Source organism: Phalacrocorax carbo, chromosome 25 (genome assembly GCF_963921805.1).
Source record: "Phalacrocorax carbo chromosome 25, bPhaCar2.1, whole genome shotgun sequence".
NCBI lineage: Eukaryota > Metazoa > Chordata > Aves > Suliformes > Phalacrocoracidae > Phalacrocorax > Phalacrocorax carbo.
This window is the reverse complement of record NC_087537.1, coordinates 5766483-5791764: the sequence shown is the minus strand read 5'-3', so window position 1 is coordinate 5791764 and position 25282 is coordinate 5766483. Positions and strand designations below refer to the sequence as shown.

The following is a 25282-nucleotide window of genomic DNA, read 5'->3' as shown; positions in this document are numbered from 1 at the left end:
GGTCCATTGTCCTGCAGCCATGGCAGTGCGCCGCAGAGTCCCCGTGGGCTGTTGGCAAAGGAGAGGGATGAACCCAAAGGCACGGGGGTTCCGGAGCCGTTTGCTATAATGGCGACGTTGTTGGAGTCGCTGCAGTGGTGCTGCCTCTGACTGCCAGGAACTACAGCCGCTGGCGTTAGTTCCAATCTACATGAAGCAGCAGGTTGGGGGTGGGAAGGAAAGAGGTTCATCAACAGAAATAGCATTTAAGTAAAAACTGTACCCTCCACTGCAAGGAAAGATAGGAAGAAGGATCGGTTCTTTCACAGCTGAGAATGCAAATTGTGCCAGACAGTAATTAAAAGCATTTGACTGTGCCTAGTAACGTGTCTGCGCTCTAAAGCTTGCATCCTAAGCCTGCTCGGGAACAGACCCGTTTTTATTCCAGGGAGATGGAGGGCACCAGCAGCCTCGCTGGCGGGTCACGAGCAGCCGCTCAGCCCTCCGCCATCCCTCCCCAGCGTTCCTCTCCGTTCGGTCTGAATCATCTCTTGCACCTTCCCCGGGCCTCGCCTTGCCGAAAGCTCTGATGTGCTCCTGAGATCATTTAAAAGCCTGTCTAACGGGGCAGGGGTGTTGATACAGACCGTGATTTCCAACATGAGATCACCCTGCCTCCTGAGCAAGAAGTGGAGTTCCAGACAGTAGGGATTCGCTGTGTTTCCAGGTTGGGTAGCTGATGAGAAACATTTGAATGTGTACGTCCACGCTGTGTTTACATAGGTGTTGTCCTCCAGTGGAGTCACGTAATACCCTGAAATGAAAATGAGAAGTTGTTGCAACAAAAATGCAAATGCTGAATGTGGTGGGAATCAGCCTGGCAACATGCATTTCCCCTCCAAATTTTTAATTTCTATAAGCAAAAATCTTTTTGTTTATGCACCTGTTTTTCATGCTGGCTTTGCCACAAGGATGAGTATTTTTCACATGAGCCAACACAGTTATTTCAGCTATTTCTGCAGATCCAAAATTCTTGTTTAATAAGTTAGGCAAAGGAAATGCGGAAATAGGTCAGGTATTTAAATAAGACATAGTTGTCTCTCGTCACAGCAAGTTGCCTTTTTTCCTGCCTATGTGAATTGCACTAATGTGTCGGTGAATAAAGGCAAGAGAACAAAGGGAAGCAGAAGTGCCAGCATTGCTGTTCTGGGAATGCAGCTTCAGAGCCCTTTGCAGAAGTGATACTGAGACTACTCTGGAACATCTCAGCAAATGCTCCTGAAATAATAAAAACTGAATTGGCTGCCCAGCCTCTCTGAGTACACAAGACCTACTTAAAATCCTGCCCGTCGTTTTGCTGCCACATAAAAAATTGATTTGCCGGTGTAGCCTAAGTCCCGGTTCTAAGCAGCATCCTTGATGCCTTGCAGGGTATCATGAATCCATAATATGAAGGAAACATAGTGAAAGTTTGGTGCTCTTAGGAATCATCTGGCTTGAAAGGTAAAGAAATAGGCTGACTTTAGTCATTAGTTACAGGGTGAGGTTTTTCAGCTCGGTTCTTTGTTCTGGGGAGTGCCGGTGGCTGATACCAAGCTCCTGGCAGGTTGGCTGTCACCTTGGCTTAGGCTAATCTGACTGCTCTTGGTCCTCGGAGAGGATGTTAGGAGTCCAGAATTAAATTCCTCTTCTTAAATACCTATGCGGGTTCTGTGTGCTACTGGAAGGGCTTTGGTTCATGACTTGTAAGTTTTGTGAGGGAAGGAAAATCTTTCTTACAAAATCCGCCTCATCGTTTCTTCTCCCCAGGCTTCGTGTCTTCAAACCTGATTCACTCCGATGCTTTTGACTGGAACAGTAATGGCTTTTGTTGTGCCTCAAATTTGATTAGACCGAAAATGTTTCACTGGGATGCTGTAACGCTGATACAGAGGTGATGTCAGTACAGGGTCTGGCTGGTTTCCCACATGGACAATTTTATGTGATGGAGTTTTTGAGGCAGTAGAAGCAACTTTTCCTACATTATAGGTACGGAGGCTGCTCACAACCTTGTGCCGTCCAACCCTTTCTTTCTTCCTTCCTGTTGTTTCTGAAATCCCCCACTTCTTCCTTAACTTGCCCACCTCATGATGCCTGCTGCAGTTACTGCTCTTGTCTTCTTTTCTCTGCGATCCAAACTCTCCTCTGCGTTAATGACCAACCATCCCTGTCTTTTGGCCATCCCGTTCTGGGAAGCAGAGGCCAGATTTTCTCAAGACTTCAAAAAATAATAGTGTTGCTGGGGAAGTTTGGTGTAGACGAGGTGCCTCAGCCCCTGACGTCCTGAGAACGGTTGCAAACCTGTTAAAGCATCATCCCTAAAATACCATCTGCCTCTGGGACTCTGCTGGTAGCCCATGGGGAGGTTGGCAGCCAAAACCAAATGCACTGAGTCACTCCATGTTCTGGGTTCTTGTTCCTGAGACCACTGCTCCTAAGCTCCCCTCTGACCTTCCGAGCACCTGTTGTCTTTAAAATCCCTTTCTAAGCCCTGCATTCTTCTTCGGGCTCCCCCGAAAGGCCCTGGGTGTGCTCTGGCCCCAGGAAATAAGAGGGAAGTAGCAGTTGGTTAAAAAGCTAAAACCTGAATGTGATGATGGAGCAATCGAGAGGTCTGTGCCCTGAGTCACCCTGACTCGTTGCTTACCCTTCCCCTTCCCGTCCATCATCCTCTGCCTGATGAGTCTTCCCTGCCTTGTTCCGCAGGGTCCGGTACATGTTTTAAACTGCCTTTGGTTTGGGAGGCACCTGGCAGAGCGATGTGTTTGCAGGAAACACCGTGCTGCCTGCAATGTCCCTGCTGCCACGTCCTTCCCCATCAGATGGCTCCCAAGGGGGACAGCGTAAAGCTGAGGGGTGGAAGAATCACTGTGCTCCAGTGATTCTTCTTTTGGCCATAGAAAGAGGCGTTTTTAACAGTAGGGAGACCTCAGTGAACCTCCTCAACATCAGGTTAAAAGCCTGTCATTAACTGAAGGATGATTCAGCTTCCTCAGCTAAAATGTCACAGTGTGGATGCTGGGAGAGGAGGAGCCGTCTTCCTCGCTCGCATAATGCCGTGATAACCCGAGCACACCCCACCCCTCTGCGCTCGCCTTTGATAAAAATTCATGGTTTAGCTTTCAGGAACAAGCTGATGGTTGTGGGCTGGATAGCCCTGATACTGCCTGCCTAAATCATTGGGGAAAACGCTCCTGTGTGTCGCTGGTTGCCTGTGAAAATGTGACCTTTTGTCAGGCAATATGTGATAAAAATCTCTTCGCACAGGGAGGGTGAACAGGAACGTTGCTTCTCTCTGGGAGAAAAGCTGCAGGAGAATGCAGCACAATAACACCTCTTTTTTTAATGGCATTTTTCTATCCCCTGAAGCTTTAGCTAATTTCTCTCTTTTCTATTAGAAAAGGAGAAAAATCTAGGTTTTCAGATCAGATCTGGAAATAGAGAGGCAGGATTAAGCACAGCTGTTGCAGGTCAGAGGAGCCGAGGAGGGGAGACGTCTCCCATGCTGACAGAGCAAGGTCATACCGACGGCCAGAGGTGCGTGCCTCCTTGTCGGAAGTCTGCCTTCAGGGTCAGGGTAGTTCAGCGTTGCTACTGGGCAGAGTGGTCCAGAGGACTGGGAAGCCACTGGCATTTTAACGTGATGTCACCTCGTCCTGCACTAAGTAGGTCATGGTGACACCCTGCCTGAAAGCATCCTCTGCACCAGTGCTGCTGCTGCCGCAGCGGTGGTGAGCAGGACCAGCCCCAGTAAACTTTTAAAAAAACCTCAGAAAGGGGAATTAATGCAGAATTAGCTTTTGCAGGGGTTATCCAGGGTGCACCGAGCAGCGATCATAGGAGGCAGTAAATGAACCCATCTCTCGCTCTGCATCAGCCCCTGGTTGGCTGGCAGAAATGAAGCATCAGATGGGATGATGAATATCCAGGTTGCTATAGTGACTGAGAGTGTAGTGCTAAAAGCAGTCGTTCTCCATCACCCCCTCCCTGCACACACACACGAGCTGTCACACACTGTTCAAAGGGAGACGGGTGAATTATGCCCGTGCTGGAGCCACGGTGTGGTGCTGAGCGAGTGCACCTGGTGGTGGATGTTCCCCGGGATGTCAGAGCCCTCCTATTAAATCCCCGGCTCTGGCTTTAATGAGCTCAGCGCCGATGTGTGCAGAATATAATGGAGCTGAGCTGTTTGCCTGCGCAGCAGCTCGGCGTTTCATGGGCTGCAGGGCGGGAGCGCAGCCAGGACGGCTGGGGACAATGACAGCCAGGTCCTCGGCACGGCCACGCTGCGGAGGCGTTATTGAACCGAAGCTTTCAGAGCCGTGGGTGGGGTGCGACGACGCAACCTCGCTGCCCAGCCCCTGGGCACGGGGAGAGCCCTCGCGCCGTCGTCCTTGTGGCCACGAGCCCCTGGACCCACGTGTTTCCCACGGCTCCGGTGGCATCGCAGCCATCGGTGCCAGCAGAAGCCGAGCCTGTGGCTTCACCTTAGCAAATTGCCCTCCCGCTTATCTGTGCTGGCTTCCTGGCAGTATCTTAAAGGACGATTAAAAAAAAAGGGGGGGGGAAGAGACCTTCAAAAGTGTGCACACTTCTGATTTTTTTAATAATAATTCTAGGGTATCTCTGTGAAGCTCAGTGGCAGCTTCCCCCGTTTTGTGACTTCAGACCTCTGCCAGACTCTAAAAATACCAGTTTAATTCACAGCCCCGCATGTACCAGTGGGGAAGGTAGAGCTGCTCATCCATCAGCGTGACTATAGGTGATGTCTGTATCGAAGGGAAACGGCAGGGCAACAGCAGCGCTTCGCTGTGGCATCGGTTTCCAACATACTGCACCCATCAGCTGTTTCGACCACTGTTTGGTACTGGAAAGTTGTTGCCCCCTTGTAAATTTGAGTGGTAAATAGTTGAATAACACCACGCGTACTGTCCTCACTGTCAGCATCCTGTACCTCGCGTTCTTGCAGGGGTCGGGTAAATACATCCCAGATGACTGAAACGTGCTGGATTCTCTTTGAAGTTTTTCTTTTCTCTGAATTTCTTCCTTCCTTAAACTTCAAAACTTCACCCAGCAGCATTTTATCAGCATCTGCTAACCAGGCCGAGAGTATCCTTCCAGGAGGGACGTTGCAAATGTGGGCTGCGCACGCCCCAACAAATGCGGGTCCGGAGGATTCAGCCCGCTGGCTGGCTGAGGGCGAGGACTGGAGCCAAAAAGAAAATGTAAGGAAAGACTTTTGCTGCTTCTCAGCCTGCCTGGGAATTGAGGTCCGTGATGTCCTAAACGGGAAGCAAGTCTGCGCTCATCTTCCTAAGTGGTCTTATTTTATTTATGTGCTGGTGCATTTATAATGGAGGATTCTTGGCATAACCCCGTGAATGAGCCGATGTTCTGCTTTTACTCTGTCTCCAGCCAAGGACTTTGAATCATATTTTTGGCGTAGTGGTTTTTATAAAATATGTAACGCTCCGGCATCTTGCGGCCACGTTTGCTCCTGCTAAAGCAGAAAGCCGGATGAGAGCTGACTCTCAAAAGCTTTGCCAGGACTCAGAATAGCTGAGAAAATATGACTAATTGGAGACCTCAGAAAAAGCTGTAGTTATATATTGGTGCTGCACCCCGGGAAGGCTGCTGATGTTGAGAACCGGGTCAGTTTGGGTAGATGAAGGCAAGCGGCACACGTCGCCGGACAATAACGTGTGTAACCATCATCCTCAGAAACGAAATTCCTCTGTTTATCCAAAAATAAGTAGAGTGTAAACTGAGCCGCAAAGCACACCGGAACCCGGCGTGTCGGCAGGGCAGACCACGGAGGGGAGGACGTTACGCAGCCGTAGAAGTCGTTTCTTACCTAACGAGATCAGTCATTTCATAATTCTGCGCCAGAACTGGTTTCTGCTCCTTGCAGAGGCAGGTGCTGCTGGTGTAGCCGCAGATGACACGTTTCTTCTCGTGTTGTTGCTGAAACCTCATGGGTGTTTGAGAGGATGGAAAAAACGTGGCCACCCCGCTCCCACGTCCGCGGGGAGCACAAACCCCACATGTCTGGCACCCCGTCCTTTCACTTTCCTCCACGCAGTTGCCTATTGCCAGTCTGTAAATCTTCAGCGTGCTGAAGACTTGGTGAAAAACTTACAATTTTAGCTGTAGAGAGAATGCAAAATACACTGAATTTTGCAGGGCATTTAATGCCTACAGTATCAAACTGCACATGGTGACCAGGGGAGGGGAGAGGAGCAGTATGTGGATTTTAGAGTTCCCTGCAGTCCCGAGCACTCGGGCTGGGCATGCGGCATCTCGGGGTGCCTCCTGTTAGGGTGTTAGATGAATAACCCATGAATTTAGGCAGAGCCCTGGTCGGTGGGTAGTGTCGTGGCACTCCCATGGCGGCTGGGAGCTCCCTTCTCCAGCCCCACTCAGGGCTTTGGAAATTTTTCGTTTTGCCTGCTGGAGGGAATAAAATATTTAACGCACTGTGTGTGCTTTTTTTTTTTTCTTTTTTGAAAGCTGCTTTGTTGATGAGAATTCCCAGGAAATACCCTATTTAAGTGAACGTGCGTTTTTCATCCAGAAAACCATTGACCAGCTTTAGTGAGTGCTTCCTAAGGGATAAATTACATCAGGCGTTGAATGCTGATGACACAAGGAGAGAAAAAAAAGACTGAGACTTCTCCATTTGAAGTGTGTAGATGAATTCTCAGCTGCCATAGGAGCAGAACTCAGGGAGCATCAGCAGCGGCTGCAGGAACCCGCTGCCTCCTGCCTGCCGCGGGCAGGGGGCCGGTGCTGCCCCGAGCCTTGAGTTCGCAGCCAGTGTGGCTGTGCTGGGTGGGCAGGGAGGGGATTAACAGCCCAAGCGTGGTAACGAGACCGGGGTACAGTTTATAGCTGAGCTTCAGTGCCGAAAGTGCGTCTTCGCCACCCCAAAGTCCAACGCCTTCAGCCTGGGGGCGGTGGCTGTGTTAGGGCTGGGGTTTGGGAGTTGAGTGGATGAGCGTTTGCCCCGGTTCAGCTGGAGGATGAAGCTTCGATGAGTTTTTGATCCTTTTCTTGAATTTCATGTGATATGGGATAGTTGCGTTCACCTTTCATTTCCATCAGATTCCCCAGAGAGGGAGGAGAGGGGATGTTAGGGTACACCACACAGCGTGCTTGCAAAGCGATGTGTCAAAACCACTCTTTGGGGCTTTCCCACCATAAAACACGGGCTTTGGGGTGCAGTCCCCATGGGGAGCGAGGCTGTTTGGCTTGGACCTGACCCCTCTTAACCTGCTTTTTAGCTGCTGAGGTCTTTCTTTGTATCGTGGCTGTTACCCCAAGTTCCTGATGAGGGTGAGCAGCCCCGGAGGGGGGAGGAGCAGCCCCCGCCCCATCACCCTGGGGATCCTCCTTTGCCCAGAAGCACGTGAACCAAATGGTTTTGCTGGAAGAGACAGAAATATTTTACAGCTCGCTGACTTTCCAAAAAGCACTCTCTGGCTAGCGAGGATGGATGCACAAATGTCCCAGTTACTAAATAAATTAAGAACAAACCGCAGCTCACTGGCACTGCTCTGGGACTGCCTGACCTTGGGTTCAAGCAGGAATAAATGCATTTTAAGAACGAGAGAGCCAAACATGTAATGGACTAGGTTTACACCTCAGCTAGAGGGGAAGGATTAGACCTGGATCTACCACAGACACATCATGAAAAAAGCACATCAGTATTGTGGCAGCTGCTGTCTTCTTAGGAAAGTGGCTTTTATGGTTCAGACATGAATAAAAGGAACCGCCTCGGTGCAGCAGCCGGACGCCAGCACACTAGAGTATTAATAGCTGACTTTGCTTTCGCCTTGCTGTGTGCCATCGGACATATGTAACGCTCTTCGCTGGGAATATACAGCTATTAACAAATCTTGTTTTGCATTAAAAGGGCAAAAATAGAGTTGCTGACGCACTCGCTAGAGTGATGTGGTAATATGTGGTACCGTACGGTTCCCAAAACCGAGGGCGAGTGGCTCTGTGGTTTGGGCTGGTAAATAAATGTCAATGTGAGCTGTGGAGAAAAGTGACACATGTTCGAGTCTGAGCCAGAAAAGATTGAAAGCCACTTTTTAAGTGGCGTGGTTGAGTTTTCAGTGGAACAACATGGGATTGCAACTTGTAGCCTGGTTCTTCTCTTGCAGACTAAAATATTGCTTTTGAAAAGCCATTTCTTCGAGTTTCTGAGGCGATTTGCCTGAACAGACCACAAGGTACAACACTGTGTTAGAAATAGGCCGTAAACATTTGCTGGTTTTGGAAGACAAAAAAAAAACCCATGATACCAAGTGTCACTTGACTGCACATAGTTTTGAAAAATCATACAGTGAGAGAGGACCTGCCTGCTTAACTCAGTTGACCTTTCTTGGCATTAAAATGCCTGGAGGACTTGTTCTGACCTTTGACTATGGAAATTTGCCTTTTGATCCTGACTTGAGATCTCCTTTATTCACGTCTGACTTCTTTATAGTCTCTCTTTTCCATAGCTTTGATCCATCTTAATGTCTAATCTCTGCCAAGACCACCTGATACAGCAGAGCTCTACAACGCAAACAGCCTACGTCCCTAAAAACCGAGTAACGGTTTGAGAAAACATCCTGTTGTCCCGTGCTTTCGCTGTGCGAGAGCTCAGAGAGGGTTTCACAAGGCAGATTATGAAAACTCGTTGTGGTTTAGGATGTTGTCGTGTCGCTTCAGCGCACGTGTGCGTAATGCAGCACGTGCTGAATGGGCGGCACGCTACCTACCACGCGTGTTCATCCCCTGCGATCCGCTGCTCTTGAGTTACGAGCAGAGAGGATTGGTCTGCACCCAAAAATGGGTCCCGGTTAATCTCCTCACCCTGCGCTTCTCGGTTTTGGTAACCGAACCCAGGGGCTGAAGAGTGCTGCCAGCTGCAGCTTCGGGGCTGCACTAAAAAGGGGCTGCTGGCTGGAGGGGCGTTTCCTTTGGTGGGGCTAATGCAGTCCAGCAGCCAGTGCGAGGAGGCAAAGAGGATGTTAAATTATTTTCTCGGGTACTCAGGGTAGTAAATCATTGCCTTTAACCAGTAGCTACATGAGCCAGCGTGTTTTAATAAGAGCTGGGTGAGAAGAGGTGTTTTCTCCCTCTGATGGCAGGGGATTTGAGCAGAGCAAAGAAGGATGAAGCGTGCCAAGGAGTCACAGGGGTGATGCTGTCAAAATCATCCCGAGTCTTAGGGAAATTTATGCCTCAAGTGTGTAAATCTCTTCTGGAAGTGGGAGCCGGTGCTTTGAAGCTGCGCACACTTCAAATGTTACTGCCCCCCTGAGAGGCAGCGGGAGAACAGAGAAGATGAAGCATGCCGGAGTGCCGGCAGCCCGCGGGCTCTGCACGCTAGCAGCAGGACATCTCCCTCCCTGGAATGAAATATCCACCCAGGATTATTTACATGTGATGCGCTTCACGCCGAGGCTCCCCAGGGATGGTGCTTGCCCCGGCTCCCCAGAGCAGGGGATGCTTCTGTGCCCGTCCTGCGCACGGAGCGGCTCTCCCGGCGTGGTGCTTTGCTCCTCCTGCGAAGCTCAGAGGTTACAGCGAGTGACAGAAAATGCACACGAGGTTTCGGTGCAGGTTTCACACTTGCACATGTTGAGAAACTACATGTTCCTATTTTTGTCCCCATTTAAGCTATTGCGGGGTTAATTTTCACAGTGAGAACTATAACTTTTGAGCCTGAATATCCCCAGTATCATTGTCCTGCAACTTGCAGAAAACCATGAGTGGTCAGATGAGATATATCTCCCCCGTCCCTCCCCTGCCAAATATGCAGCCGGCACAGCCAGTGAGCTTTAAAACCTCATGCGGAAAACAATTATCTTTTCAAAAAATGACACCTGTTGTAGCCCAGATATGCAAATATTTATTATCTGTGTTATATCCAGTGTCATTTTAGATCCTGCTCATTTTTTCTCACCTCTGTGCCACCAGCAGCAGTGAGCACCGCGGCCTGGAGTGATCCACAGCAGCGAGGTTACACATTGCCTGGAAAACTATTTTAACCCACCTCGAAATTCTCAATATTGCTGTTTGTCGATTTGGCCGTTGTTAGGAAGCAGAGCCTTGGAAGCTGCCTTTTTTTAGACCTCTCTAGTTTCTCTCCCTGCTTCTTATGTATTTTCTTCATGCAGAATATAGCTACTGCTTTTTTGGTTTCTTTTTTATAGCCTCCCATCATCTGTGAGCCTTTTATTTTTTTTGTCATCGCTAACCCCCTCGAAGGCTGCAGCCAGTATCCAGATGAGGCTGCAGCACTGGTTTATGTAAGGTGTTACCATTTTTTCAGTATTATCCATCCTCCTCCTAATGCTTCCTAACATCTTGTTTGCAGCTGCGTGCTCTCGTGAAGTCTTAACCGAGTAGTCCTCAGTGACGCCTCTTTCCAGAGGCCTTGTTCTACACTCTAGAGAGGTTTGACCGGTTAAAAAAATCCCCTCCAGACTACCTCCAGTTTGGTTTATTACTGCTGAGCCCTCCTCTCGCACTGCATCGCATGCTTAGCCTCATTTAAATCCCTCTGGTTTGTTGTCATGAAAATCAGGCACTTACTGGGCTTGAGTTTGCCATCTTCTACCCGAATTTTGCTTCCTAAAAAGAACTTATTTCCTGCCCCGTGACTGCATTAGCTCCATTCACAGGCGGGCAGCACCTCATTTAAAGACCCTGGAAAATCTGCATAAACCACCCGTTCCTCCCGTCTTCCCAGCCCAGCGGGTGATGGGGCTGGGTCCCCGGAGCAGCCCAGAGTGGTCAGGTACCGCTGCCCCCGGGCCGGCGTGTTCCCGCTCTCTGCAGCCCGAACGGAGCTCACAGCTACAAGTGAAGACTGTCTCCTTGACGAGTGCTTTGCTGTATCTTCAGGCCGATTACAGCTCCTTGCAAGGCAGTCCGGGTCTTCTGTGTTTGCTCTTGAGCATGTTGCATGTTTAACGTTTATTTAACAATACATTTATTTAACTTTCTAGTCTTACACCGCTGTCCTCGCAGGAACTCCCTCTGCTCTTTCTCCGTTCCTTCTCTTCACTGTTTTGCTTCCCACCGCTTATTGGTGACATAGATGCTTTTGTATTATCAACAGCGCTGACAGATGTCTGTGGCCATTTATGCGCTACTTGGCTTGTGTTTTCCCTGAGGTCCTAGATTAAATGCTCAGTCAAAACTCTAATATTTCATGGGCCAGCAGTCTGTTTCCACTTGGAGTCATCTCTCCTCCGCTGGTTTCCCTTTTGCCAGCGTTCACCAGGGTGTCTAATCAGCTCTCGCTGTATTTCTAACGAAGCTCCCGCTCCGTGATGCGGTTCTGCCGTGTACGCAGACGCTGTTGGTGCGACGCCCGCGGTGCTTCGCGCACGCTCGCGCCCAGAGCCATCGCCTCGGCCGTTGGCCGTTAGCGCTGATGAGCGCGAGTCAGCGGATGAGCGAAGTGAGCGGATGAAGGCAGTTTGCGTGCTGTGATGGTTGGGAGCAGATGAAGGAAGAGAGGTAACCCAGTCCTGCAGAGTTCACTGAGCCGTGAAATCCAGAGAGCAAAGAGAAGTCCCTGCCTGCACAACCAGCTGAGATCAGTGGCCGTGGCTTGAACGGCCAGGATGTCGAGAGAGGCTGTTTCTGCCCAGAAATCTTGTTTGCAGTTATATAAAAAGACCTGTGTTTTCAGAAAACACCAACACCTTGGTGTTTATTATATACAGAAATAATTATCATGTGCTTTATTATATACAGAAATTATCATGTGGTTCCCCGGCAGGACTGGAGCAGCGCTGGGGTTGATCCTGACTTTCCCATGAACGCTCCCTTTTTTTCCTTTATGCTTTTCTGGGCAGTTTCATGCCTGGATGCTGGGGGCTGGCAGAGTCTCAGCCAGCGCTTCCATCTCGCTGTCTCTTCTAATGGAATCACTGTTAAAAATAAGTAATTTTATTTCCCAGAAGATGCCCGGCAGCAGCGTCCATCATTTTGTCCTAATTGACTTGACTTCTGTCAGTGTGCAGGTTACCTCAGGGCTTGGTGAAGGGCCAAACCTGCCATCAGACGGGGCTGGTCTTGGGCAGAGCTGTGCCTGGTACCTCCATGAGTGCTGACGTCTTGTAGATGGTCTCCTAAACGCGTGTCTGTACAAGGGAGACGGCAGAAGTGTCTCAGAAGCCTGTTAAGGGCTTACTAAAATAGGGCCTGATGTCTGCAACAAATTCTCCTATGCAGGTTGTAGCTGGGGCCAATCTAGCGACAGCTCCGGGGGCTCCCGGCGTCCCGCTGTCGGCTCTGCAGGGGAGGGCTCTCCGGCCGGCACACACAGCAGCTCCGGGGGGTGCTGGGACGCAGTAAGCGTGAGGTGGATGAAACCAAAAGGATGAGGAAAAGGGTGCAACTGCCTTTTGAGGGTGTAACATGCAGGCGGTCTTTGCCTGCTAAACGGCGGGGCGAGCTTGGACGTTGCTTTTGATAAGAAACTGGGTCTGAACCAACACAGGATCCTTGAATCAAGTAGTTCTGCAGGATGAAAGAAGAGACTGGCATTTCGACTGCCATAGCGGGGTCTTCGTCTGCGGTTAAAGGACAAATCTTGGCATTCAGAGAATCTGGGTTTAACTCTTCATGCTGACAGTTTTCTGCGGCCTTGGGCACGTCACTTAGCTTTCTGTGCTGTGACTGTGTCTCCAGCTGCAAAATAGTCATAAATACATTCAGTTCTGCCCTTAAGTCTTGAAATTACAAGATTTTCCACCTCTAATATGGAACCCAGTTGGTCCTTTAAATTGTCAGAAGGCCAAAAGATTATGTGTAAGTAATTAGTAAATTCATAAATGTTCCTTAAATAGTAGCAACCATTGAAATACTTAAGGAATTAAAGCATGGATGGTGAATAGATGTGTGTTTCCAAGCTTGAAACTTAATAGTGCAAACTACCTTCTACCTAAATTTCACCTTAATGACCTTTTCCTGACAATCATCTTATTGAGATGGTGAGGTGGAAGAGCAAAGTACCATGGTGGGACAGGATTTTACAGTGAAAACTCACTTTAGCCCAAGTTTGAGTGAAAGCGGGACTTGCCTCTGCCTTTGCGCCAGCGGTGTCTTGCTGCGGGTCTTGCAGAGCACCAGTGATCCCCAAGGGTATTTTCACTCTCTGTTGCCCTTGTCTATGAACGACTTCGTTGCACTTCCAGGGTTACACCGGACCATCTCCATCTCAAATTCTTCCTTTGGGAGCTAAATTCTGCAGGAACTTGAGGAAGCATCTCCCCAGCTGGGCCACTCCGTAAAATCTCATTGTAGTGGTGAGATTTGGAAGGTCTTTTAGTCTGAGTTGGGGCTGATGCAGGCGGCTCTTCCCTCCCTTTCGGTCAATAAGTCAACCATCTCGCTCCAGGGCAGCCAGCGGCTGTCATCTCCCCGTTGTGCCGCCGCCCCAGCAGGTGTGGTGCTGATGTGACTGACGGACTGGAAACCAAACTGCCATCTCCTCCAACCTCTTCCTTGCTGGCCAGTCACCAGGCACAGGAGCAGCATCCAAGAGACTCGAGGTCCTGGCACATGGAGCTGCTTGTGGAGCTGGTGGCAGGGTTCAGTGTTGCGTTGGCTAGTGAGGAAGACCAAGGACGGGGTTTGCAGTCCCTGTGCAGACTTGCAGAGCTGTGGATTGCGTTGGGTGCCATTCAAGAGCTGTCCTGCTCCTCAGCAAAAGGTTTTGAGGCTGAAACCTCACCTGATGAAAAGCGACATGATCAAGAGTGAATGAGCTCTGTCATGGTGGGATCTGGAAAACATGGCAGGGGAAGTGAATCCCTTGTTTAATGGAAATGTTACACGGAGTGAAAATCAGAGCATCTGCTCCAGAGCCCGCTATCCCAGGACAGCGTTAGCTTCACATAGACATTTGTTCAGTTGAGTCTCTTCATTCACAAGCAGGAGCTGGGACCGAGAGAGATTTGGCTTCCTGATGAAGGTCCCAGAGCCACAGGGCTCAAAATACCTCAAGGACCTTCTGATTTCCAGGCATGGGTCCTGCCTGTGGCCAAAATTCAGGTTGATGTTGTTCCTCTCCCCTCATTTGGGCTGCTTATTGCTGTGCAAAAGGGTCAACAGAGTTGGACAGTTAATAGCGACAGAGCCTCTGTCTTCTTCCCTATAATTTGATGAGAGCAGTGGGAGAGGGGAAGGAAAGTCGTCAGCACTTATCCTTGTTACAGACACTTGATGCTAAACCTGCTCTCCAGGCACATGATGGCAGGAGTCTCTGAGAGGCTGCTCTGCGTATGCGGCTTGTTCTGCTAAGACATGGTAAAAATAGCAAGCTAAGCAGGGATTTTAGCCTCAACTCACTGAGGCAAGAGTAAATAAGTATTAAATACCTGGGACCGCATGAGGGCTTGGTGTGCTGCTGCCCTGCCATACCCCCCCAACCAAACCCCGCTCGTTTTCATGGAAGCGGTGAACATATTATTTGGAAGCAGCATAAAAAGGTGGCTTATGGGATGTGACACGTCCTGAACGGTCTTAAAGAAGTGAAAACGAAGCCTGTGCTGCACAAAGGACTTACGCTGCAACAGTGAAAATCCTGTAACAGCTAAAGCAAGGCAAGACCTCGGGTCTGGAAGCAAAACACAGCAAAACAGAAACCCAGCCCGTCCTCCTCGGTGTATTTAGAGCACCAAGAGAGTCTTGAAACCGCTCAATATTATACTAAGAAATTCTGGAAATTCAGGAATTTGAAGTGCGGGTGAAGTCACAGGAGAGATTTCCCGAAGGCCAAGTCCCTGGACATCTCCTGCTGCCCCAGGCTGGCAGTGGCTCGGGTGCGGTGGATCTGCTGCAGGTGTTTCTCCTGCAAATTCACTCCCCTGCTTCCTGACGGCCGCTCTTTGCTGGTCCAGAGGGCTCGTGGCTGGAGCTGGCACATCAGCCGCACCTCATCTCCATCCCCCGCCGAGGGAGCAGCCGCGCGTGGCTCTGCTTCCAGTACCAGGAAATTATTTGTCATATAAACCAGTGGCTTTTATGGCCTTTAGCAAAGGGGGACATCCTCGCCGGCCATCCCTGGCCCTGTCTTGGCTGGAGCAGAGATGGACAGCCATCTGGCCGAGCTGTCCTGGGCTCCTCTGCTGGCAGCGACCCCAGCAGCCAAGGGAAAACCAAGCGGGGTGGCAGAAGCTCCTGATTTCACTCGTGAGACTCACTGTTAGCACCAAAGCTGGGTTAAAGGGTTAAAGAGCTGGGGAATGGTTTGCAGTGACACCGGTTTGTGCCGGCACCTGTGCCCAGCCGGCCACCGCCTCCGTCCAGGGTGCTCCGACCTCAGGAGGGTGCATGCTCGGTCGGTCAGTCTGTCTGCCTGCCTGTCTGGACAGGGAAGTTAGAAAAAAAGAAAAGCCAAAGCAACCCTACCTGTGATTCTTTTAGCTATTTCATGCTGTACTTTTAACCTCTGAGCCCAGAACAAGGAATGTCATCATTATTGTAATTATAGAGCAGGAGTGATTGCTCGCGAGGTCGTCTGGCGAGCGGCGGCCAAGCTGGCAGCGGACCCCAGGCCTTCTGCAACGCGGCCTGTGCTTTGCCCGTGAAGCGATATCCCCCCATCAGCACTGAGCCCGATGCCAGCGTCCCTGGCGCACGCCTCGCCACATGGGAGCCCTTCACGTGCGGGAGTGGGGCTCAACCAGGCCTGAAAGCTGGGCTTAGAGCTGAGGCTTGGCTTAACGCAGCGTGCTGGGTTTGATGCGGGGTGTGTCCTGACCCGGAAACACCTCTCGCTGCCTTGCACCGAGGTGTGAGCAACAGCGCCAAGCGCATCCCAGCCCTCCTGCCTGACTCTTCGTTTCCCTTTTGCCTTTGCAGGGAGAAACGCGCTCTGCAAGTCAGCGTCACCAACCCGGTCCAGTGCAGCCTGCACGGGCGGAAGTGCACCGTCTCCGTGGAAACCAAGATTAACCAATCCCAACCGGATTTCACCAAGCATCGTTCCGGTTTCGTCCTCTGCGTGCCGGGGAATTAGCATCCCCCTCCCGCCAGCCCAGGGAGAGAGAGAGCGCGCAGAGGAAAAACAGACTGGGGCTTTGATTGCCCTCCCCGTGCCTTGGACTTTTCAAGGGATTAATTTAGAGATGCTCAGCTGTGGCTTGGTCATGCACCTAAAAAGATCTCCAAAGCTAGAGGTTTAGAAACCCAAATTCAGGAGAGGGTTTTACTACCGCATGCAACAAAGGCTTAAAATAGCCAGTGACCTGCATCCATCTTACAAAACAGGCCAGAATATCAGGAAAGTGCTTCTCAATTAGTCCCAAAAAAAGCATTTATAGGTACTTACACCCTTTCCTCCCTTTCCCACGTTGATTTCTTAAACCCCCTCCATTATTCCCTTCTGTGGTTCTTTTTTTGTGTGTCATTTTTGCAATATTATGCAGCCTCCACCGGAGGAACCAAAGATACCCGGCTCAGGGCATCTGGTCCTCTAAGACCAAATCCCAGTGGACCCGGAGCCAGGTTTGGAAAGGAGGGCTGGCTCCCCACGCCGGGGAGACACGCCACGCTCTCCCAGCCCTGCCGGCACACACAGCGTTGGGCTGGTACGTGGACGCGCACCTCTAGACTTGCTGCTTTCCTGCCTGGAGGTCACTAACCCATCAAGGCACCTTGGTTGGAGACATCCACCAGCAGAAAGGAGAGTGGGATTCACAGAGGTTTTATTTTCTTAATCCTCCATTGCTTTTGCCTTAATTACCCTCTGTGGGCACCCAAAAATCTGGTGGGTTCCCATTTGGACCAAGTGGCCTTGCTGACTTTTTAGCTGATCCACGTGGCGTCATTTTAGTCCCGGCGATGAGGTTCAGGGCGGGCTGAAAGGACCCACTGCCGGTGGGTGATTCTGGAAACACGTGGAGCCTGTGGGGGGGGGCTGAGGCCGCGGCTCCCTCACTTTGCACTATTCACACTATCTCCGGGCACGACCATCTGCACCAGGCGCGGGGCAGCAGCATGAACCCGACCTGCAGCCGTCGAGGCTGGTCCCTTCCAGGTTGCCCTGGGAATTCCCGGCTGCGGGTGTTGGACGCTGGGCGTTGCGCGTCACCTCGTGCGGTGGCATCGCGTCTCCCCAGTGCGCAGCGCCCGCGGCTTGGCTAACCTTGAGCTTGGTGTTCGCGGGAGGGCCGTAGAGACTAACAAGCTTTTTATTGCCACTGTGTCCCGGGCTGCTGCTGCGGATTTGGCGTGGAGGAGGCCACGTGACGTTGCGGGGCTGTGGGGATTATACATACTGAGTCCTGGCACTGCTGGTCAGGTCAGGATTTCCAGCCTGGTGGCTGCAGGGGTGGGGGGGGGGCTGTGAGGTGACCCCACCTCGGGAGCGCCCGTCTCCAGCCCAGCCCCGAATGGGGAGCACTTGGTCAAGTGAGCGTTTTAGGACTTCAAAAGCCTGGAAGAGGCACTTTGCCTAGCGACTTGTTAATTAAAGGCTTCCCAAAGCCATGCATGGACAGCATTTGTACCCGCCCACCACGGAGACCCGAGGCTGAGGGTACCTCGAGCGTAGCGAATCTCTACGTCTGTATTTTAGTGGGATAAACATAATCCCTCCTGTGCTCTTCGCCACGGAGGCCCCACGCCAGACCCCTCCCGTTCACGTGGTCCCAGCCTCGGAGCAGCCCCACCAGCATCCCCGCGCCGCACCCCGGCCGCCGGCAGCTCCGGGCCTCGGGAAGACGCGCCTCCAGATGCCAGCAAACGCGAGTCACCCACCACCCACCGCTGCGGGCGGCAGGAGCCTGGCGGCCGTCGGAGCCGGGAGGTGCCGTCCCACCCCGCGACAGCTCCGCGCCTTGCCGAGCCCGCGCGGGGGCTCGGGCCCACCGAGCAGCCGCCGCCGCCTCATTTAACCCCAGCAGCAGCTCCTCAGCGGGAGCGACGCCGGGCGGAGGCCGGGGACCCCCAGCTCCAGCCTCCCGGGGAAGCACCACGAGGCAAAGCCGCGTCGGCGCTGGGCCTTTCGATTTGCACTCCTCGCTTTCCCTATCTGCTAGTCCAAGCGTCCCCCAGTAACGCTAACCCCTAGGCAAGGTAGTGGCAGGAGATTTAATCAGCACTTTTATACACTATCCCGCCAACGAAATGGTTGTATCGAATCATGATGGACAGCAATAAATCGCAGGGTTAGGAAATTTCTAATACTACAAGATGGCAATATTGGATGTGATGAAATGTGTCTTTATAAAATGTATTATCTGTTCCTGCTCTGGTTTTATAGATATATATATATAAATATATATAAAAATATATATATATTCCTGGTTTTTCCCATAAATTAACTATTTCTAAATTGAATTTCGATTTTCAGCCTGGGGCTTTTTTTTTTTTTTAAATCGCTGATATTTTAATGTGTAAAAGAGCAGGAAAAAAAGCGCCTTACTATAATGGACCTGGGGTTTGTTTATGTAATTCACTGTAATAAATTTAAAAAAAAAAAAAACCCAATTGGTTGCCTCCCGCTGTGGTGGTGCCGGTTTCTGCCGGGCGCGGTGGCTCGGGGAGGACGACGCGCCGCTGGGAAGTGGAGTTTTGGCGTCCCAATAACCCGGTTTTTCACCTCGGCCGTGCCGGGTCCGATGCTCCTCCTGGCCCCGCGGCGCCCCGCCGGCCCCCGCGAAGGGGCGACCCCGGCACGCGGCTAAACCCGCGGGCGCGTTAAAGCCCTCGCTCGCCAAGGCAAATCGCTTTCCCCGCGCCGCGAAGGGGCCTCGGAGGCGCGGGGCTGCAGAAAAGACTCCGCCACGAGCCGCTGCCGTGTAATGGATGGTCAGTGCATTTTTATTTAATCAGCACAGTACAAAAATAAATAAAAATAAGGGGAGGGGATTAAATTACAGGCACACTGAGCCCCATGACACAGTCGGTCAGGTTATAAACCACACATACTTACAAACACACTATACACATACATACAAAATGAGACAAATATAAATTAATAAGTAACAATACCCACCAATTTGGTCAACAAAGATCTACAGAAGAGATTGCACTAAAAAAACGTACGTACACATGTATCATTAGCAGGGTCCAATGTACAGCGATGGAGAGCTTCAAGTGAAAAATCGAAAATAAAAATAAATGGCACGTTATTTCTCCCGCTCGCTCCAAGTGTAACTCCCGATGGACCAGAACTAAACTAGAACTGTGCACACGGAGAAAAATTCAAAAAAAATAATAAAACCCAAAAAAAACTTAGCAGTCCCCAGGCCTGATAAGGGAACACCAGCTCAAGCCTGCGGTATCGGGTGGTGTCGGGTCTTTGTGCATGGGTGTAGATTTTACAGCCAGCTCCCGGTAAGGTTTTTTTCGATTATTATTTTTTTATGTTGTTTTTTTTCCTTTTTTTTTTTGAAGACACAAAATGCTCCTGTTTGCATGCGCAATACCACTGTAAAAGCAACAATGAAAGAATAAAGAAGAGTTTTTCTTCCCCCCCCGGTAGGTTAGGAGTTTGTTGGGTTTTTTTTTTCCTTTTTTTTGTTCTAAAAGTATTCATATAGCAGCATGTAGATTCTTTCCTTGCTTGCACACTCAAGTAGATCCTTTACACAATACTCATGATCAGTGCACGATGGGAACAAGACATTTCACATTGATGTCATGATACAGTAGCGGTTATTTCCCTTAACCCAGACCCGCTCGGGAAATTCGAGTCTCTTCAAAGAAAATAAATAAAGGGGAGGGGGCGGGGGCCGGGCCGCGTCTGTCCCGTTACCGGCCGCTCCGGCAAGTCACGATCGGCCCCGTTCAGCCGCCCCCGCCGGAGCCTTCGGAGCGTTGCTTTTCTCCTTTTTTTTGTTTTTCCTCCTTCCCCCCCCCCCCCCAACCTGGTCTTTGTCTCGGCGATGCGGTGGCCGGTCCCGCACCCGCCGCCGCAGCCGCCGCCGGCCCGCGGAGCCCCGCTCCGCTCCGCGCCCCCGCCCGGGGCTCCCGGGGGAGGGTCCCGGGGGGGGGGGGGGGGGGGTCCCGGTGGGGGGGTCCCCCCCTTCCACGAATCGCTGAACCCGACCCGGCGGCGGAGCCGCGGCGTCCCCGGGCCCGCGGGGTGGGGAAGGGGCGGCGGCGGCGGCCCGGGGTGGGGGTCCGGGGGTCCGCGCTCCGCTCCGGCCCCGTGTCCCCCCCGCCCCCCCCAGCGCCGGGGCGGCTGCAGCGCCCGCCTCCCCCCGCCCGCAGCAGCCCCCGGGAAGCGGCTCCGCGCCGGGCGATCCCCCGGGGCCGGCGGGGCCGGGCGGGCGGCGGGCGGGCGCTCACCGGTCGAGGCCGATGAGCAGCCGGCCCTTCTCCTCGGCGCCGCTCTCCTTCTTGAGGTCGGCGAAGACCTGCGTGAAGTAGTGCGGGTCGGCGTTGACCTGCAGCATCTTGGGGCTCATGAGGTCGATGATGGAGAGGCAGCGGTCCCAGAAGGCCTCCTTACAGCTCTCCACCAGGAAGGGCTTGAGCGGGTAGGAGATCTCGTTGCCCATGTAGGAGTAGGAGAGGTACAGGCAGGTGAGCAGCACTGCCTGCAGTTCGTGGTCGCTGGCCACCTCGGCCGAGATGACGTCCCGGCAGAGCATGTAGAGGAAGACCACGTTGGCCGGCGTGATGAAGCCCTGGTCCTGCCAGCCCTGCAGCAGCAGCGAGCGGTCCACGGAGCGCAGCCAGAGGACGGGGTCGGTGGGCGAGAGGTGCTTCAGCCGGTAGCAGCGGCGGCAGAGGAACTCGCCCAGGCAGCGCAGCAGCTCGCTGGTGGACGCCTGCACCACGACCCGGCGCGGGGTGGCGGCGGCGGCGGCGGGCGCGGCCGGCGGCACCTTCTGGGCCGAGGCGAGGGCGGCGGCGGCGGCGGCGGGGGGCGGCGGGGGGGCGAAGGTGGCGAGGTTGGCGCAGGAGAGCGACTTCTTCAGGTTCTCGTTGTTGAGGTGGGTCACGTTGCTCTGGTACCCGCCGTTGGGCTGCACCTTCTTGGAGCTCTTCTTCTTGGCGGAGACGGCGGCGATGCGCTTCCAGGGCAGCACCGAGATCAGCGAGTGCCGCTTCAGGCCCTTCTCCTTCGCGTTCTTGCTGTTCTGCACCGCCGTGTAGTGCCCCACCGTGGCCGCCCCCTCCTCGAACAGCGGGGCCTTCCGGTAGCTCGGCGACAGCGACAGCACCGTGCCCATGGCGCCGGCCGACCGGCGGGCCCCGCCGCCCGCCCCCGGCCCGGCCCCGGCCCCGGCCCCGGCCCCGGCGCGGCCCCGCGCTCGCTGCCCGCTCCGCCGCCGCGGCCGCCGCTCAGCGCCGCGCCTCGCCCCGCCCCGCCGCCGCGCGCGCTCCCGGCGGCGCAGTGCGCGTCCCCGCCGCCCCGCCCCGCGCCGCCACGTGCGCCCGCCGCGCCGGCGGGAAAGGGGCGGGCGGCTCCGCCCCCCCCACCGCCCAGGCCGCGCCCCCGCCGCCCTGCCCTCAGCGGCTAGGCCCCGCCCCCCGCCGCCCAGAGCCCGCCCTCCGCCTCTCAGACCGCGCCCCCGCCTGCCCTGAATGGCTGCGCCCCGCCCCCGCCGAGCAGGCCGCGCCCTCCGCCCTACCCTGACGGACTAGGCCCCGCCCCTACCGCCTAGGCCCCGCCTCTCCGCGCTCCCCGACCGCCTGCGCCCCGTTCCCGCCCCGCTGGCCCCGCCCCCTCAGCCCGGCCGGTCACCGCCCCCCGGCCCGGGCCCGCGCGGCCGGCGGGGGAAAAAAATTTTTAAAAACACAAAGAAAAACAGATGAGCCGAAACCGAACCAAAGCTCAGACCCCGCCGCCCGCCCCCGCCCCCGCCCCCCCGCCCGGCCCCGCCCCCGCCCGCCCCCGCCCGGCCCCGCCCCCGCCCGCCCCCGCCCCCGCCCCCCCGCCCGGCCCCGCCCCCGCGCCCCCCGCCCGGCCCCGCCCCCGCCCGGCCCCGCCCCCGCCCGGCCCCGCCCCCGCCCCCCCCGCCCGGCCCCGCCCCCCCCCCCGCTCGGGCCGCGGGTCCCCGGTGGCTCCGCGGGCGCCGGGGCTCGGCTCTGCCCGGCGCGGAACGGCAACGGCCGCGGAGGGCGTGAAGCAGAAGCGCCGCCGGGCCCTGCGTGCCCCGGCCCGGCCCCACGGGACCGCGCAGCCGGGGGGAGCCCCCGCCGGGCCCCGCACGCCGGGCCCGGGGCGCCCCTTCCCCGCGGGGCCGGGGAACAGCAGCGGCTCCGGCCCGAGCAGCACCAGCCGGTACGACGCGAGGCCGCCGGAGCCGCGCCCGGCCGGCAGCGACGCGCAAAGGCCGCTCCCACGCGGGACACGCCGCGCCGAGCCCGGCCAAGGCAGAGGCTGCCGGGCCCCAGCTGCGGCCACGGCGACCCGAGCACCCACGGGTGTCACCTCCCCCCTCCCGAGGCGATGCTGCTGCGCCTGGCTGAGGACCTACGCTGAGCTTAAACTATACTCTTCCATCCATGGAAGCCACCACTGCCACGGACGAGAGGCTACCCCGTCCCACGCCACAAAAGGCATCTTCAAACCCCCCCCAAAACCTCCCAGCACCAGGGGTCCAAGGACAGCCCGGGGAAGCGGGGGGACCCTGGCAAAGGCTGTCCCCAAAAGCACTGCGCACAGGCAGCGCCCCACGGGCGCCGTGGCAGGCGCCCACCTGGGACGAGCCCACCGCACGTTTGGGGTTTAAAGCACGTGGGAGGTCAAGAAAAATCTCACTGTGGGTCAAAGCTCCACCAAAGCTGCTGCTCCCGGCGGGTTGGTGCCGTGCGCGGCCGGGCCGTGGCCAGGTGCTGACGGCCCTGCAGGTTCAGGCCGCGGACGCGCAGGAAAAACCAGGGGGGATTTTCCTGATCCACCGCTTTTCCCCGTCCCATGCTCAGGCGGTGCCTTTCTCAGCACCTTGACCTCCGTGGCCTCAGCTTGTGCCAGTGCTGGGCCACGGGATGTGGCAGTTTGAAACACAGAGCAGGGCTTGAAATCCCACCTGTCCCCACGCGCCCCGGTCCCGGGGCGGCTCTGGGAGGCAGCTCAGGACCCACCGCGGTACCGATGCCTTGAGGACAGACCTGTCCCAAAGCACCAAAACCCCACGTGTCCTTCAAAGTGCACCCGGTGGGAGCTGGTCTAAGGGTGGTCAGAATGTCTCCTCTTCGTACATCCTCTTCACAAACAGCTTTAGAGGCTTTTCCGCGCAATGATCCGAAGGGGACCGTGCAAGCCCAGCCCGAGCAGCACTGCTGTTACGGAAAAATCCCTTTGTCCATTAAAAATGTTACACGGGCCCAAGCAGCATGAAACTCGCCTTTGTAGGAAAGCCTGCTTCTTGAGTTAAGCCTTTGGCTTAAACTTCAAAAGCGGTTTAACAAGCAGCCCTACCATTTAAGCTTTTTTGGCCCTAATTTTAATACACTTGGAGATGGAAGGCAGGTGCTCAGACGCCTCGGAAAATCCAGAGGCTTTCGGCAGGTAGTTTTAGTGACTAACATGCAATTAAACCTCCTTGACCCCGCCAAGGCAGCCCAGCCGTCTCCAAGCCGGCGTCACCATGGACCTGCTACGTCGTCCTCACTCCTGGTCGGGCCTCCTCAGCCTCCGGCACAGGGGTTCGCCTGCTCCCTCGTCGTCACCCGCTGGGTCAGGACGGATCCTGCCCCCTGGAGCGACGACAGCGGAGCTGGACGCTGCTCTTGGCGGGGACACACAGGACTTCACGCCAGCTCCACCTCAACGCGGTGCGTGCGACTGGCACCACGGCACGCGCAGCCTTTGGCTCTGCTTCCACGGGTTAATCTCCCCCCAGCCCAAATCAGCGAATCACATCCACGGCTAAGCACCCCCCAGGGAAAATGCCACTTACGTAGCATTAAGGTGAACTGGCCACAGCTGCTTCTCAGAAATACCTTACGAGCTACTTATAGTTCAAAAAAACCCTATTAAAAAACAGTAGAGACGCACACCCCTGCGACCCAAGCCACGCCTCAGAGCAGGAGTTAAGCCCTTCACATTTTTCTGCCTAAGAGGGCAGGCTCCTTCCCCAGAGGCCTGCACCACCTCAACCAGGCGGCGTCTGAGACGCACGAGCTTCAGCCACGAACGTTAAAAGACGCTGTATCAGTTCAAGTACATCCCAAGGCCCCTCTCTAGCCTTCGGAGGAATCCGTGCACGGTGGCGTACGCAACGCGAGACTCCCCCGTACAGCATCGGAGTATTTTCAAGAAAGGCTAGAGGTGCAAGAGGCCAGATGGAATTCACTTTTCACCATAATAACGGTAGTAATAATATAACTTCATTTGGTAGAACTCGCAACTTGCTGGGCCAGGCCCAGGTCACAATCCATAAACCTTTAGTGACGCTGCTTAAAACACGGCCCCTCACGCTCCGTGTCTCAGCGATACCAACCACCGGCGATGCCTGCGTGGGCGCCGGCCGGGCGCGCAGCCTGCGCTGCCACCCGCCCGTCCCTGCGCGAAGAGACGCCGCGCCGCACGTGCCCGCCACCTGCCTCGGCCGCTGAAGACAGGAGACAGATTGGGGGTTGTTTTTTTTTTGAAAAAAAAATTATTTTATTGGAACTCATCTGAACATCAGATATACCTGGTGTTGGTTAGCAAGAACCGTTTGTACATTTGATATTGATGGTGCCAAAAACCCAAACAGTGACTGACTGGATGAGATGGAAATTTAAAAATAAAGATAAAATAAAATGCCGGAGAGGTTAAAATGTGAACAGAAAGCGGAAAAATCAGCCAGTCTAAGATTCAGTGTGAAGGCAAAATATTTCCTAATAAACAGAATCCTTTTACAAAATATAAATTTTGTAAGAAAAACGTGGAGAGGGAGAGAAAGAGAGAGACAGAGGGGAAAGGAAAAATAAAGACTAGCAGGACAGAGACGCAGAAGCTTACACTGCCCAAATGGCGTTAAAACCTAGCTAGTAACCTCACCATAAAATGAAACACGCTGGAATACACCGTGCTCCACCCGCCACGTACACGCCCGTGGAACAGGACGGAGGAAGCTCCCCAGCGAGCGCTGCTCTAGGTTATTCCAGAAGGGCCAAGCTGTCTCACATCGGATGTTGGGGGAAAAAAAAAATAAATGAAAAAGAAAAGAAACAAAACACTAGCGCAGCAGAGGTAAATACCGACAGCCTGCTCGGCGCCCGGGCAGCCGCTCGCCTCCCCGCCGGAGGAGGCTTGGCTCCGCAGGGAGGCGAGGACTCGGGGAACGCCTGC

The 25282-nt window shown here is 54.2% G+C and overlaps 2 protein-coding genes across 2 annotated transcripts in view; one reads left to right on the top strand and one right to left on the bottom strand.

Annotated features, from left to right (window-relative positions):
• Positions 1-16424, top strand: part of MYO1D (myosin ID) — a 164038-nt gene extending 147614 nt beyond the window's left edge. Inside the window, exon 22 of the mRNA XM_064473645.1 lies at positions 15901-16424. Within this exon, the coding sequence (XP_064329715.1) occupies positions 15901-16057 (157 nt within the window). The 3' untranslated portion in view covers positions 16058-16424. The remainder of the gene's footprint in view (positions 1-15900) is intronic.
• A 2412-nt stretch (positions 16425-18836) lies between these two features.
• Positions 18837-21323, bottom strand: CDK5R1 (cyclin dependent kinase 5 regulatory subunit 1). The gene has a single exon (XM_064473649.1). It carries the CDS (start codon positions 21225-21227, stop codon positions 20334-20336), a length of 894 nt encoding a protein of 297 aa, XP_064329719.1. The 5' UTR covers positions 21228-21323; the 3' UTR covers positions 18837-20333.
• Positions 21324-25282: the final 3959 nt, after the last annotated feature.